The sequence below is a fragment of the Branchiostoma lanceolatum genome, chromosome 5 (assembly GCF_035083965.1).
Source record: "Branchiostoma lanceolatum isolate klBraLanc5 chromosome 5, klBraLanc5.hap2, whole genome shotgun sequence".
Taxonomy (NCBI): domain Eukaryota; kingdom Metazoa; phylum Chordata; class Leptocardii; order Amphioxiformes; family Branchiostomatidae; genus Branchiostoma; species Branchiostoma lanceolatum.
The window spans coordinates 8,903,964-8,919,617 of NC_089726.1; the positions used below are offsets into that span (position 1 = coordinate 8,903,964).

The following is a 15,654-nucleotide window of genomic DNA, read 5'->3' on the forward strand; positions in this document are numbered from 1 at the left end:
GGATGGTATTCAGCACCAAGGACAGATCCGCTTGTGTCTCTCTCTCTCTCAGTCTCTATCTCGCTGTGTGTGTGTGCGTGCGTGCATATGTGTTTGCAATTGCGTGTGTGGGGATTGCAATCAGCACCAAGGGCAGTAAGAGTACATTATAGGACTTTCAAACACGTGACATATGCAACTGAGAAAGAGAGGAATATGGACACATATTAATCATGCGAATGAAGACCTAATTTGCACAATTGATTTAATTCCATAGTAGTAAATGATAGGGATTTCATTCTTGCAACATTTGGAAGTTAAGTAAATATGGCCATTATTAGCCATAAATCATGCAATTGAGGGCCTCATTTACATAATTTATGAGAAATGCGGACTTCTATGCTATGATTACATTTTCACCAAGCCAGTGAGTTGTACTATTTCTGGGCGTGGTGAAATTGGTTCGCCACTGAAGCCTTTTTTTATATTAGTCTGCCACAATGGTGAATCGTTGTTTTTTTGCCTGATGACCCAAATAGCAGCGTTTTTATGCATTTTCAAGGAATTTGGGTCATTGGAGATTGCGAAAAAGTTATCACATTACTTTTTTTTATTTTCAAATTTTAGAGACAGGGAGTACTACGCTGATACCATGTACAAAACTATCATCATAACTGTTACACAATAAAGTAATACATTTCCATATTTCTTTCTGCTTTTTGATTATATGGATTATAAGTTGCCATCATTAATAGTACAACTTCACTACTCAAAGAAATCTTCGAAATCTTCTTTGCAAGCAAATGCTACTAGTATATTGGATGAAAATGAAGCAACTATATGTGCATTATGATCTATGAACATGTATGAAAGCTGTGCTCTTGTCCATTGTTAAACAAATCACATCAATAGTTAAACCTCTTTCCTCCCTGTACTTTGCTGTACAATTAAAAACTGGCAACTTGTTCAGTACTGCAACAGTGCAAGTCACTTCAACTGCTAAATTTCCTTCAGTCTCACTACTATAATCAATGATCCATTTACAGGAAAAAAAGATTTGAAAAAAAAAGGAAATCATATTTACTGGTCATGGATGACTTAGTGTACATAAAGAACAAGAAGTGGTTATTACTAAAATTTTATTACAGCAAAGGTTTAAAATTGTTGGCTTGGATCTTAACTATGTGAGTTCTGTCATGTCTGAATCATCTTCTTCTTGGGATCAAAGATGTACTTCTTGAACTGCAGAGTGACTTGGATCCCACCCTGTCCCTTTTCAGTTACTTGTGCTGCTGCAGCTTCTTCCTCCTCAGCCTTCTTCCCTTTCTTCTTCTTCCCTGCAGCAGAAAGCACCTGAACTGTACCAGGCTGGAGACCCTGCGGAATCCGTATCTTAAACTTCCCACTCTGCCCGAACCCCCCCTCAATCACCCCCTCCTCTCCTGTGGTCAGCTTCACCTTCAAACCCACAAACAGCTGAATGTTCGTCTCTTTCTTGAAGAGTGATCTCCCGATCACCGTGTACTCATCCGTCATCCTCTCTACCATTCCCTCCTTTGATTTGTTCTTGAAGACTTTCAGCTTTGGCAGGACCCTCTCACTGTAGTTCTTGTCCACCACAGCCTCGAGCAGTCGACCGTGGAAGGCTAGCCTACACGTGTTGGCGTGGATGTCGGTGTCGAGGCGGGAACCGATGACCAAGCACTTCTGGGGACAGATCACAGGTTTTTCAAATTCCAGGAGAGCCCACTGTTGGCTGGGGACGGCCTCTGTTGCCTCTGAATCTACTGCACCGTTCTCCTTGCCTTTACTTGCACCTTCCTGCCCGTAGAGTTCGTCTTGATACAGGTATTCCTTACTGAAGTCAAAGTGGGGTTCCTCTTCTTCTGTACAGTCTTGGGAAGGTGAACCAAAGAACTGCACTCTCGCCATGACAGTTTCGTGACCCATGGTGATGTGAAACTTGGCTTTTGTCTGGCACGCTCCCTTGAAGAACCTTATCTTCTTCACCTTCAGGATAGCAGCATGTATGAGAGTGAGAGTCCCTGGTGTACAAACCAGCCCCCGTTCCAGCAGTTTGGGATCAAACTGCGTCACACAGATGCCCACCCTGTCTCCCTGCATGGCTGAGTTCACAGGTTGTTTAAACATCTGCATGGACTTGACCTTCTTCACTTCTTTGACATTGGCGACCTCTACGTTGTCGTTGATTGCAACAGTGCCATTCAGGACCGTACCCGTCATGACCGTACCCTGTCCTCGGATGGCGAAACAGTGGTCCACTGCGAAGATGAACGGCCCGCTGGCATCACGGCTTGGCAGGTAAGTGTGCTTTTTCAGTAGATCCATCAACTCTTGCAGGCCAAGAGCTTCTGTGTCAGGAGCCTGCAAAAGGATCAAATGATAAGTGAGAAAACTTTTTGCCAGCACCTATACATGTACATGTAGATGTGAATATTCCACATACAGTCCTTTATGTACTTATTTCTGGGCTTTGCAAAATGATGTTTAGTTTGCTGATACATAAGATTGATTTCTGGATTAAACTACTTGTAAATTTCACGCTCTATAAGATCTAGATGTACAAAAAGTAAGGCAAAGATAGCCAATCTTGAAGCGAAATATGAAAGCTTTACATTGACAACAGGCCTAACTATAACAGCATACAAGACTACCTCCGGTCCCCCTGGCTTGGCAGCCACAGCGATAATCGGTGCATCGGCAAACCTGGTAGACTTTAGTGTGGCAGCCATTTTTCTCTTCATCTTCTCTATCATTTGGTCCCTCTTGGCTTCAGGCAGGAGGTCTGCCTAAAGAAAATGAATGAAAACTTGAAACTTTTATCCTACGGCTCTACAATCAATCCTTCATAGAATAGGACATGTGTAATGTGTGGTATTAATTGGTAATGTACATGTATGTGTCACATGTGCACTGTGGTAACTAATATTACTCATGGTTAGAATAGAAGACTAACAGTGAAAGAAGACAATTGCTAAAAGATAACATTGATTACTACATGTAGGTATCAACTATAATCTTATGTAATATGTCTTGTAGTAAACCAAGAGAATAGAAAACACATAGTACTGTAAATGCAGAAATGTTCGCGGTGGTTTTATGTTCGCGGTTTTAAAACATAAAACCACGCAAAACTTTTAGCCCACCGTACTTTTAAAACTTTTAACTACTGTTTCAAACGCGAACTCAAAACCACCGTGAACGCTCCATTTTCTCCCTACCACGAAATAAAAACCATGCGAACTTAAATGCATTTACAGTAAGTGCCCTTAGTAAGTGTGCCCTATTGGTTCCCAATTCTGACCTTGTTGAGCACGACCACCATCCTCTCACAGGCGATCTCCCCGATGACCAGACACTCCGCCGTCTGGGTCTGCATCCCCTTCGTCACATCCACAATCAGCAGCATCAGGTCTATAATCTGGGCACCTGAAGGATGATAGAGGTTGTACATTAATGGTTAGAGGTATTTTGGGCTTGCTATGTTTGGATTGGATTGGATGTATAGGCCTGATGCCTGACTGTTTTTGTTGACATCCAGCTGCAGGGTATTCAACGACTGGTAGGCGAAACAACGTTAGCAAATCAGGTCCCTAAAATCATTGATATTCTAATTGACTAATCAGATTACTGATTAACATGTTAATTAATCTTTTACCTACCAGTGCGTCACCGTGAGTTCAGCGTATTATACACCTGGTGGAAATTACATAATTGGTATAATTTACACTCACATAACAAATCCTAACATCAACGTTACGTGTTTGACTATGATAACCGACCAATGATTTTTTAAGGTTCAACAAGATGACCTACCATTTGAATAGGTACAAAATCTCATTTTTTAATATTGCTAATAATATTATCTTTCAGGAGCTTCAACAGTGGTAGACAGCTAATGATGGAGGGACAGAAATGTATAACTGTAGATTCTGATTTACTTTCACTTTATTACTTACCACCAATGATAGTCTTTATCAGGGAGGCGTGTCCAGGACAGTCCACCAGTGTGAACTGTAACTTTTCATACTTGGGGTTCTGTTCTTTGATGTGCGCTGGCACGTCCACAGAGAACGAGGAGAAACCCAAATCCAGTGTAATTCCTCTCTCCTTACTCTGCGGGTGCTTGTCGAAGGCTGCAGTCGATGCAACAGTGCTCAGGGCCTTGCAGAGGGAGGTTTTCCCGCTGTCAATGTGGCCCAAAACTCCAACATTGAAGTTCAGGATGGCAGCCATCGTGAGAAGTGCGGTCAAAGGTCAAACACTTGTGCACATGCAACTTTCTGAAGAGATCGATAAATAAAAGTCATGAAGCCTGAACCAACCTAAAAATAAAAAATGAATTTAATTTTTGTCCAGTTAAAATGTTCGTCCACAAGAGAAATCATAAATCTTGAGCTGAAACAAATTTGTGTACGTCATATCCGGTAGTGGTAGCGTTTGTTTCCGGTATTTAGAGCCCATCACAAAAGGCGGTCTCGTCGAATTTCCAGCGTCGCGAATCTGAACGGCTGTGAAAAATGAAGATAGAAGAAGTGAAAAGCACGACCAAGACCCAGCGGATCGCCTCGCACAGCCATGTGAAAGGTCTGGGGCTGGACGAGAACGGATTTGCGCTGCAGGCGGCGGCAGGGATGGTCGGACAGGAGCTGGCGAGAGAGGTGAGAAGGGGGGAATCTTCTCGAAATAATTTTGACCGCCATGTGCGACTCCGGGCGCCATGACGACGGCTAAGAAAGTCGTCTTGCGTGTGTAAACTATTCTATTTAGCATCTATATTGTTTTCTCCTATCCAAGACGCTTGTTTGAGTTATACAGATAGCAAACTGGAAGTGGTAACCAACGTCTGGGACAAGTTCATGCTTGTTGAGCAAACTACCCAAGGGGGTGGGGGGCATGAGGGTCTGCATGGGGGTGGAATGGCATCGCCTATAACGGTAGATTTAGGAGGACTGGCAGTGCTTAACAGTAAATTAAGGAGGGATGTCAACGCTTAATGTTAAGTTGATTTGTTATTTTAAAGTTTTTGGGAACGAGTTGATGATTTGGATTGCTCCACAATTTGTCTAGCAAAACTAGGTTGTGAACACCTAAGCAGCCATAATATTGGGCTGTTCCAAAAAAATAGTTGAAAAGGGGGGGTGGAAGAGGCTGGATTGGAAGGGGGGTAGGGTTCAAGCATCTGGATAAGGAACCAGGGAGGGTTTGTGCAATTTTGGATTAGGAACTAGGGGGGGTTGAGCAATTTTTGACCCGGAACTAGGGTCAGTTGGGCCATTTTGGATTAGGAACTAGGGGGGGGTTTGACCAATTTCTGGATTGGAGCTAGGGTAGGGACAAAACCCGATTTTGTACCTCTTCCACCCCCACCCCCACCCCCCCGCAACGTTTTTTTTTGAGCAGCCCATTTGTGACTTCTGTGCATTCTGGCATTTGTCCATGCAATACTTAGAATTTGTTAGTGCTCAACAATGAATTCAGCAAAACAAATATTGTGCTATGTAGAATTAAAACGACCAATTTATTTTATTCGTATATGTTTATGGAGTATAAGGCAGAAAGCGATTGCTTATATGAAGCCTTCTACTCAACACATACACATACAAGAGACATAATGACATACATAAATACAAAATGGATAAAAGAAAATTAACAATAGACAGTACAAGTTGGTATCTATCGCTAAATGAATCTTCCTGTACAATGGATGTAAGTATGAACTATGTCGAATATATGACAGTTTTGTAAGTATGAGAGTGAAGTGGAACCGCGTAACAGAATAGAACATAGTGAGCTGTCGTTAAGTTGTTGAAGGTCAGTTATGTTGGAAAGAGATGATAACATAGTACTTCTTTGGGTGGTATAAAGTTTACAGTGTAGGAGATAATGTTCAGTTGTTTCACTATAATGGCCACATTTACATGTAGGACAATCTATACAATGGTGTAGAAATAGGTGGTGGTTTAACTGACTGAAATTTAAACGAAGCCTTGTAAGATGAACTGCATAATGTCTTTGGCCGTGAGAGAAGTGAGGGTGTTTGAACGGTCTATTGAAATGTGAGTCCAGTTCCTTTTTATAAACGTTGATCGTAAGCGATGCTTGGACATTAGAGGGCAGTTCATTCCACAAGTGAATAGTTGAGGGCAAGAAAGATTTTTTACACTTTTCAGTTTTACAAACAATGGAGGTGAAATTCTGGTTGGCACGGAGATTGTATGGGACAATGTCACAAACACGTGGTGGGATGAGGTCTTGAAGGTATTGTGGTACGAAACCATTCAATATTTTCCAAAAGTGAATCAGCTTATGTTTTTGTCTTCTGATAGCCAGCGTGTCCCATCCAACCTCGGCTAACAGAGACTCGTGTTTAGTGCCTCTCATGGCTCCAGTACAAACCCGTGCCGCAGATATTTGAACAGATTCAAGTAAATCTGAGTCTTTGCCGAGGAGGCTACACCAAACAACATCTGCATATTCGATTAATGGCCGAATCATACTTAAATACAAGGTTTCCAGAGTTCCCCGGGGAACAAAGTGTTGTATCCTTTTCAAAAGGTTTATACGTTTCATTGCCTTGGATGTTAATTCGGATACATGGTATGACCAAGACAAATCACGTTTTAAATGTAGTCCCAAGTGCTTATGACAATCAGCTTCCTTCAGTTCAACTCCCTTGAACACTAACGGTGGGTGATGGACCTTGATCTTTTTCATAGAAAATGTCATTAGTACGGTTTGGGAGGGGGTTAAAAGTTACCAACCACTGGTCTGACCAGTCACCCACCAATTTAAGATCGTGGTTCAATCTATTTGCTGAGACAAGACGATCCAAAACTATTTCCATCAGCGACGTGTCGTCAGCAAAAAGATTGGCTTCAGTTAGCAGATTGTCCACCAGATCATTAATAAAAACTAGAAAAAGAAGTGGCCCTAGGAGTGACCCCTGTGGGACACCTGCATCAATAGGTAACCAGCTGGAACATGACCCATTGATGACGACACGCTGCTTTCGATTCGTAAGGTACGACTCAATCCATTCCAGAAGTGATCCGGATACTCCCAGTTGACGCAACTTGAAAATAAGCCCAGCATGCCATACTTTATCAAAAGCTTTGGATATATCCAAGAAAACGGCACGGACTTCTAGACCTTGGTCTACTGCTTTGTGTAGCTTGTGAACAAGGTGCGTCAATGAATTAACAGTTGAATCACCGGGAGTGAAACCAGAATTTCGATCGGTAAGCAGGTTGTTGCCATGTAAATAGGTAGATAATGGAACATAAACTATACGTTCAAACACTTTAGAGACAGCGCATAAAAGTGAAATAGGCCTGTAGTTTTCCTTCGCCTGCTTATCGCCTTTCTTATACACAGGGACGACATTTGAAAGTTTCCAAATAGACGGGAAACAGGCGTATTTCAATGAAACATTAAACAAGTGTGACAGTGGTTCTGATACTGAAAGCGCAATACTCTTCAAGAGTCTATTACTCAGGCCATCAGGACCAGTAGCCTTATTAATGTTAAGGTCTGATATCACTTTGTACACATCTGCGGGACAACAAGTAATTGAGTTAATAGATAAGTCTGTTCTGAGTACAAAGTTGGGAAAAGAGGCGCCTTCGGTATTAAGGTTTGTTTGAGCTGCAAAGTAGCTATAAAGAATATCGGCTTTAGCCTTGTCTTCCGATATAACAGTGCCATTTTCAAGTAGAGAAGGTAAAACACGATCGGTCTTACCAAGGAAGATTTCCTTGGAGACGGACCACCATTTTTTGGGGTTCAGAGTTGGATTGGCCAGGTCGAGACAAAGGCTATCCCGATGATTTCTCTTTGCTTGTCTAATCAAATCTGTACACTGATTGCGGACTTGTTTATAGGCGCAAAACAAATTTGGAATATTAGTTCTTTTGTGTTTTCTGTACAGTCGCCTCTTTTTCCTAAGCAAGCACCTAATCTCACATGTCATCCAGGGCTTGTCTCTAGGACGAATGGTGACTACTTTACTAGGAATGACCAGCTTTATGACATTAGTGAGAGTTGCCATGAAAGCCTCGGCTGAGGCGTTCACGTCTGGAATGTGTTCCGATATCACGGAATTCCAGTCTACATCAAAAATCTTCGAGTTAAGTTCTTCATAGTCAACATTCGTAAAGTCAAAAACAGTTCGTTTATAGGCTTTGGCTCTGGGGATCTTGACAGACATTATTCCATAAGTAAGAGAATGATCACAGTTAGCCAGGGGAGGGTAAGTACCATGGTCCGTGAAAAGACCAGGTGAGTCAGTGATAATGAGATCAAGCACCGATGATGACGTATTGGTACTGCGAGTAGGTTCTGATATCAACTGGGTAAAGTTGTTATCAGACACGAAACTGCTTATTATACCAGCTGCATTATCTGAGCTGCCATTAAAATCACCGAGTAAGACAATTACACTTTGTTCGGAAGGTCCACTGGCCATAACGGTATCTACAGACCGTTGCAGGTGGTCTATGAATGCTGAGCGTTCCTCCACATTCTGGCCAGGTGGTCTGTAGCATGCGCAAATATAAACATCCCAATTTCTTATTCTGACCTCGCACCAGATTGATTCGGAACCGAGTGTTTCCAAATCAGACCTTCTTTTACATGACAAATTAATTGATACATAAAGCGCAACCCCACCCCCATGCCTATTGCGGTCCCGTCGTAACGGGGATTGATATGATGACAATGTAATATCTGAGTCAGGGATGGATTCATCACACCAAGTTTCTGTTAGCGCAATTACGTCGAATCCCACATCTAGGGCAACGGACTCTAGTTCATGGAGTTTCACAAAGTCATTTGCAGGAAGACTCCTTACGTTTGCGTGGCAGACAGATAGAGATTTCATGTTATTAGAGTTTGGAGTAGGTCAGTAATGAATGAGTAATGCTAGCGCTCCTCTGTCTGCCACGCACCTGTGAGGAGGAATTCCTCGGTAATTGATATGGTAATGATGATACCAACTCTGCTGTGTGGAACAATAACAAACAACTTTAACACAGAACATACAAGATGAAACGTGATAACAATAAAGTGAAATGAGTAGTGTAGAGGATAAGTGTGACATTACAGATTGTAAATGCCAGACGTTATCTGTCCATAAGTGCTAGGTCCATAGGTACATTACTTGGAGACCCGATAGATATCAAGGTCGACAGATGCAAACAGAAGTCGCCGTTCATTTTTCAGAGTCTTGATGAATATCTTGCCGTCGTAGGACCAGGCTTGGTTGAGTAAGTTCAGCTTGACGAGTGATCGGGCGTCCTTCAGGAGTGACATGTTGGCTTTCGTCAGGTTGTCGTTGACAAAAATCCCGTTCTCCCTCAGTACAGCCCTGCCGCTGGTGGTCGCCTTGACACGCATGATGGTTGCCTTAGACCGGTACGAGCAAAACTTGGCGATAATCGGTCGAGGTTTTCCATCTCCCCGGGGTTTCCCTAGACGGTGAGATCGATCGATGTCGTTGATGGTCAACTTTGCTCGCACTTGAGCTTGTCATTTGCAACGGACAAGACTGAGTTATCTGTGCTCCGCTCACCAGGTGACTCAGGTATTCCAGAAATGATGACGCAGTTCCTTCTGGAGTACTGCTCGAGGTTATTTACCTTGGCCTGGAGCGTGTTGTGTTCATCCTTGAGGTTGTTGTACTGTGTAGTCAGGTCCTTGAACTCTTCCCGTTGCTGATGTAGCTCCTCGTGGTACTTCGCAAGCTCAGCCTGGATGGACGCGACGACGGCCTCGCGCACAGCTGACACGATCGTAGGTACTATGGCGGCTAGCACCCCTCCTTGCTGGAAAGCGTTGACGATAGTATCCTCGATGGTAGCCTTAATTCGGGTATCAATGATGCCTGGAATCACTTCTTCCTTCTCCCTTGATGTAAGGCCCATGTTGAGGTAACGAGTTAGTGGCAAACGGGAAGCGGAAAACAAAGAAATAGCACTTAGGGGACAGCACTACTCAAACCTGCCTGCAGACGGCAGCCATCTTGGTTGAACGACCAATTACTCTTCATGAACAATTTCTCGACAATGCTTAACGTTGACTTTGAGTGGAACAGCTACGATTAATGGTGAATCACAATAGCTCTCTACACCTCATTAAAAAGGCAAGCTGAGACCATGGAGCAGGTTTGCAAATATATACTGCAGGCAGGTCAAGTTATATTTTGCATCATCATCTTTAACTATAGTAAATACTCCATTCCTTCCTATTTCAGGCAAGCGGTATTGTGGTGGAAATGATCAGATCCAAGAAAATGTCTGGAAGAGCAGTGCTGCTGGCTGGACCGCCGGGAACTGGAAAGGTTAGCATCAGAATTATCTATTACCCAATTCATGTCAGTAAAAGACAGGTAGAAAGATGTCTTTTAAAAGTTTTCTCTGTGTGTTGAATCATGACTAATACCAAACCTTTCCCTCGTTAGACTGCCCTTGCCTTGGCCATAGCTCAGGAGCTGGGCAGTAAGGTTCCCTTCTGTCCCATGGTGGGGAGCGAGGTCTACTCAACAGAGATCAAGAAAACAGAAGTGCTCATGGAGAACTTCAGACGAGCCATTGGTGAGCAATCTATACAAATTTGATGCCAAAAAGCTATCTTTGCAGAGAATGTTTCTCTGGTTGTTGCATGGTTGATAATAACAGTGACATGTGCAACACCTATTCTTTCTTTAGTGATTCCAGAACAGTTGTTGTAGTGGTTAAAAATGTTTTTTCAATGCAGGTAATGTATATGATTTTTTTTTTTTTTTTTTAGGTCTGAGGATCAAGGAGACGAAGGAAGTGTATGAAGGAGAAGTGACGGAGCTGACACCCTGTGAAACTGAGAACCCGATGGGAGGTCAGTACTGAAACTTTCCTGTGTTTTTGTGTCCAAAGATATTATACTGGAAGATAATGTAGATTTTATAAAAAGTAAACCTTGAATCTTGCTGCCCTCCTGAAAATGAGCTTTTCTACTTCTTTACAGGATATGGGAAGACTGTTAGTCATGTGATCATAGGACTGAAGACAGCAAAGGGCACAAAGCAGTTGAAGGTATGACATTTGATGATGAAGTCTTAAGAATATGTTGACACCCATAAGCTTCTGTAAATGCCTTGCTTTTCTAAGTTTTAAATGGTCAGAAACTGTATGTACAATGACCCTCTCACTGCTTACCCCAGTCTTGCACATGTGCACTGCTGGATAGAAACGGGAGGAAAATAAAAACGCCTTTTGCCCTAGTGCACGCTGTGACCAAAGTGTGTGCTTAGTGGCTGAAGGAGGACACGTTCTTAAACCATCAACCACTGTTTTTGAATCCTCAAGTACTATCTTCTCTACTCCCTCTTGTAATCCTTCCCTCCTCCCTTTCCCTTTGTACCACCTTCACCCCTCCCCCTGTCCTTCCTGTTCTTCTCTCTCCCTGCCTCCCACCAGTTTCCTCTTCTTCTCCCACTATCTGAAGATTAGGATGAGTCATTTGTGTGATTATGTATCTTGAGTTTTTGGGTTAGACACAAATTGATACCTTCTTCTTCCCCAGTTGGATCCTTCCATCTATGAGACTCTGCAGAAGGAGAAGGTGGAGGTCGGTGATGTCATCTACATCGAAGCCAACAGTGGTGCAGTCAAGGTATGTTATGTTTCTCACATATGGTGTAGAAATTCAGAAATTGCAAGGGCTTCTGTACTGCAAATAAAGGGAAACGTGCTGCTTTCTAAACTTGTTTTTTCTATATTGTGTTATGTAGATATTGTATTCCGTGAAAATTCCTAGCTCAGGTGTAATTGTAAAAGTTGTGAAATAGCCATGGATTTGCTGTAGTTCTACATTTGTTTGATAGGTGGTGCTAATATGATCATATGTGGGCTGACAAGTATCAAGTAGTTAGGCAAAAGGCTCATCTTGTGGAATTATGTCAAGTATTCAGTTGATAACCATTGTTGGACCAAAACTTTTTCTTGCCTTCTACAGAGACAAGGTCGATCAGACACCTACGCAACAGAGTTTGATCTTGAGGTAAGAACTTGACATTCATCAACTTTATTTGAGTATACCCAATGTCACCTGAATTTGCAGATTCTCCTCTTTATGCTTACCCCAATGTGGTTTACACTATTCCACTATTGGATAGAAACAAGAGGAAGAGGAAGATACATGTCATCAGTTAGGGCCCCGCTTTCTGTGTGTGGCCTGATGATTGATATGTAAACAACTCAAATCTACTGTTTATTCATTAAAAGAAGTTCAACAGTAATTAGTTTCAAGTTGTTATTTCATGAGTGGTTTGAAACAACTACAGTACTAGAATGTTAACTTTCTGTCTAGTGTATCTATTTTATGGTATGAATGTTTTGAAAGGTCTTTGATTCTATGATTGACATTTCTTTATTTGCAGTCCATTATTTTTGCTTGATGATGAGAGAAATCTTCTAAATGTTTATAATCTGAAATTCCTTTCTTGTCCTTAGGCAGAAGAATATGTGCCCTTACCCAAGGGTGATGTACACAAGAAGAAGGAGGTCATCCAAGATGTGACCTTACATGACCTGGATATAGCAAATGCCAGACCACAGGTACTGTACTGCCATTCACTATCATTTTCTTTCTGCCAGTGTAATCAATCATATTTGTCTGGTACATTGTGTGTGGCATGAAGTCAAGCTGATGCTTTTTCTTACTGTATTTCTTACTGTTCCAGGGAGGCCAGGACATCATGTCCATGATGAGTCAACTCACCAAGCCCAAAAAGACAGAAATTACAGGTAACAAGATTTTTCATGACTTTGTACTGAGTGAAATGGACTGAACTTATCTACTTTGTCTGACTATCCCATAGTTCAATCCATTTCACCCACTACAAAATGTCATGTTCCCCCTTCTTTTGCTAATGCTGGGCCTTTTGGGGGGGGGTAAGCCTCACCTTTTCTCTCCAAGGAGGGTTCTTGATATACGAATGAGCTCTCATATAAGTGTTGCATTGTTACACTGGTATTACAGTAAGCAGACAAATTTAGTAATTTCCCAGTAACCACTGTAAAATGTAAAGGCAGACTTGCAACGTATTATTTGGAAGTACTAATTGCTAATACTGTTCTATTCTACTTCCAGACAAGTTGAGAAAAGAGATCAACAAGGTTGTGAACAAGTACATTGACCAGGGTATCGCTGAGCTTGTTCCCGGGGTACTGTTCATCGACGAGGTGCACATGTTGGACATCGAGTGCTTCACGTACCTGCACAGAGCGCTGGAGTCCACCATCGCACCCATCGTCATCTTCGCAACCAACCGGGGGAAGTGTACCATAAAGTGAGCGTTTTTAGCACATCCAGTATTGCTTTCATGTCCTGTCTTTCTGTTGTTTTTCGTTATTTTTTAAAGAAAATATTTCAACTATTTGTATGAATTGTACTGGTATAAATAGCTACATGGGTGATAACATTGTGGTATATTATTATTATTATTTCTTCCAGGGGTACCGAGGACATTGTGTCCCCCCATGGCATTCCCCTTGACCTGCTGGACAGGGTCATGATCATCAGGACACTGCCTTACTCACCTGAGGAAATGGTCCAGGTAAGCCCTTTTGGGGGTTTTTGCCGACCTTTGTCATACTAGTAGTTCATTGCCATTCAAGTCCAGATACAATTAAAAAGCCACAGGTAGATTTACCAATACTGGACTTTTGCTTCACATGTACACATGTACTTGATCAGTCACACATAAATTTATAAAAGATCTGTCACCTCTGACTAGTCGTGACATGTTGTGTATCTCAGTTTTAACCCCTTTTGAAGCTTCATCTACATTTGTTCCAATGATTATCTTCTTACTGTGACTGACCATAAATGTCAGATTAATCATGAAAGTTGAAATGCTTACATGTAATCACAAATATATACTGGTGCTTCACTTTCTTGCAGATTGAAGTCAGATTCAGAAGGAAAAGACTTGGACATAACCACAGTAAACCAAGCTAACAGTACATCATATTGTGTCTCTCAGATCCTGCAGGTCCGCGCCCTGGTAGAGAACATCCAGTGTCAGCCTGATGCCCTGAAGATGCTGGGAGAACAGGGGGTGAATGCTACTCTCAGGTGATAACATCCTACTTACTCATGTACATCTTACATGTATGTAAAAAAAAGAAAACAGAGAAAAGTGCTCATGGCAAAAAGTCAGTTCTGAGATTGACAGCACAAGACTCTAGTCTGACCTCCAGTGTTTGGACTGCCTGACGTATGGTTTCATTGGCAGCCAAGTATAGGTTCTTATGTGTGGATTCTTGTACTATAGCTGCTAAGACTGGACAGTCTGGGACCTCAGGTATAAACTGTGTGTCACCAGATTGTTGTACAAGAGTGTGAAGGGACCCAGACTATTCAATCATTGTCAAGGGAAAGTTGGATCTTTTCCAGGTCTTGTTACTAGTTTCTGTGCAGTGTTAGGAATGTTACAGTAAAACGAAAATATAGGGCAAGACTGTAATTTGTAGTAAACTTTACTTTGCCTGTTTTTTTGTTATTTCATGCTTTTGTTTTGTCTTATGTCTTACTCTTAGTTCAGACTGCCCTAAACATGTTTGTTGTTATTTCCTTGCCACCTTGCTACCGGTAATCCCATTCTGTTTTTCTCCCAAGTGCCATCCTAGTTAGTTTACTGGGGCTCCCACACTAATAAATTTTGTAAGAGTCCCGGAAGACTAACTAGGATGTCACCCAGGCTACTACAGTAATACATGTAACATAGCACACAGCTGCAATTGTAAGCTCAACACGCTACCTTTTTTTTCTCCCCAGATATGCTGTCCAACTGTTGACTCCGGCCAGCCTCATGGCCAAGATCAATGGCAGAGATGAGATCAGCAGGGAGGATGTTGAGGAGATAAGTCAGCTCTTCTTTGACGCTAAGACGTCTGCTAAGGTCCTCCAAGAACAGGAGGATAAGTACATGAAGTAGTGAAGGGGGATGGAGCCATCTCTGGTTTGGGGGTTTTGAGTATTGTGTTGTCCGTTAGTATATTTTGTATTTCACACAATTAGTGATGAAATGTTGTAAAGTTGAAAGTTTGATATCTTTTTTATTTTCCGTATAATGTGTGATCACAGACAGAATACATTTGGTCTTCAAAGTCAAGAGTTGTTTTAAGTCTGTTAAGTCAAAAGATGAAGTGTGCACTTTGACATGATTTCAAAAGGATTAAATGATTTGTGACCCCAGTAGCAAACAGCTCCAATAGCAGTATATATAGCTTTACTGTGTCAATATAACCAGCACTGTGCAAAATATTGACGTGAAGATTACGCTGTTGTTCCTCTATGAAGGCTACACAAGGCTCTTTTACAAAAATAATGACAGTCCAACAGTTGCACCTCCTTTATACAGCATCCAAACTTTGAAAGCAAGAAAAGTTAAAACAAAAAAAAGGGGGAGGATAGTAACTGGACACAATAATAGTTTGGCTTGGGTTTATTATTGAAGAAGTCACCTTGATGTGGCCTTGACTAAGGCCTGGTTGATGAATATAATGTTAACATTCCAAAGACTGATGTGGATTTTGGTGACTGTTGTAAATACAGAATGTCAGCTCATTTCATCTGTGTCTGTCTGTTTACAGTGTTTGTTTACAGATAGTA

General features: G+C 41.9%; 2 protein-coding genes across 2 annotated transcripts; one reads left to right on the forward strand and one right to left on the reverse strand.

The window, feature by feature from the left end:
* Window positions 1-227: 227 nt before the first annotated feature.
* LOC136434868 (selenocysteine-specific elongation factor-like) lies at window positions 228-4,287 on the reverse strand. Its single transcript, XM_066427952.1, has 4 exons — window positions 3,960-4,287; window positions 3,305-3,429; window positions 2,655-2,789; window positions 228-2,364 (listed from the first exon to the last, which is right to left on the reverse strand). Exons 1-4 carry the CDS (start codon window positions 4,234-4,236, stop codon window positions 1,174-1,176), a joined length of 1,728 nt encoding a protein of 575 aa, XP_066284049.1. The 5' UTR covers window positions 4,237-4,287; the 3' UTR covers window positions 228-1,173.
* Window positions 4,288-4,438: 151 nt separating this feature from the next.
* On the forward strand, window positions 4,439-15,609 carry LOC136434871 (ruvB-like 1). The gene is made up of 13 exons (XM_066427957.1): window positions 4,439-4,661; window positions 10,253-10,339; window positions 10,460-10,592; window positions 10,789-10,872; window positions 11,002-11,069; window positions 11,560-11,649; window positions 11,992-12,036; window positions 12,489-12,593; window positions 12,719-12,782; window positions 13,129-13,327; window positions 13,492-13,594; window positions 14,024-14,115; window positions 14,818-15,609. The coding sequence occupies exons 1-13, from the start codon at window positions 4,521-4,523 to the stop codon at window positions 14,975-14,977; spliced, it is 1,371 nt and encodes a 456-aa protein (XP_066284054.1). The 5' UTR covers window positions 4,439-4,520; the 3' UTR covers window positions 14,978-15,609.
* Window positions 15,610-15,654: the final 45 nt, after the last annotated feature.

What these genes read in the sequence shown, in the direction of transcription:
- LOC136434871 (XM_066427957.1), top strand. Translation starts at nt 4,521, where the DNA reads ATGAAGATAGAAGAAGTGAAAAGCACGACCAAGACCCAGCGGATCGCC. An exon ending in CCAACAGTGGTGCAGTCAAG is followed by an intron (nt 11,650 to 11,991) that starts GTATGTTATGTT and finishes TGCCTTCTACAG; the next exon opens with AGACAAGGTCGATCAGACAC. An exon ending in CAACAGAGTTTGATCTTGAG is followed by an intron (nt 12,037 to 12,488) that starts GTAAGAACTTGA and finishes TCTTGTCCTTAG; the next exon opens with GCAGAAGAATATGTGCCCTT.
- LOC136434868 (XM_066427952.1), bottom strand. Translation starts at nt 4,236, where the DNA reads ATGGCTGCCATCCTGAACTTCAATGTTGGAGTTTTGGGCCACATTGAC. An exon ending in GATAAAGACTATCATTGGTG is followed by an intron (nt 3,430 to 3,959) that starts GTAAGTAATAAA and finishes ATCATCCTTCAG; the next exon opens with GTGCCCAGATTATAGACCTG. An exon ending in CCAAGCCAGGGGGACCGGAG is followed by an intron (nt 2,365 to 2,654) that starts GTAGTCTTGTAT and finishes ATCCTTTTGCAG; the next exon opens with GCTCCTGACACAGAAGCTCT.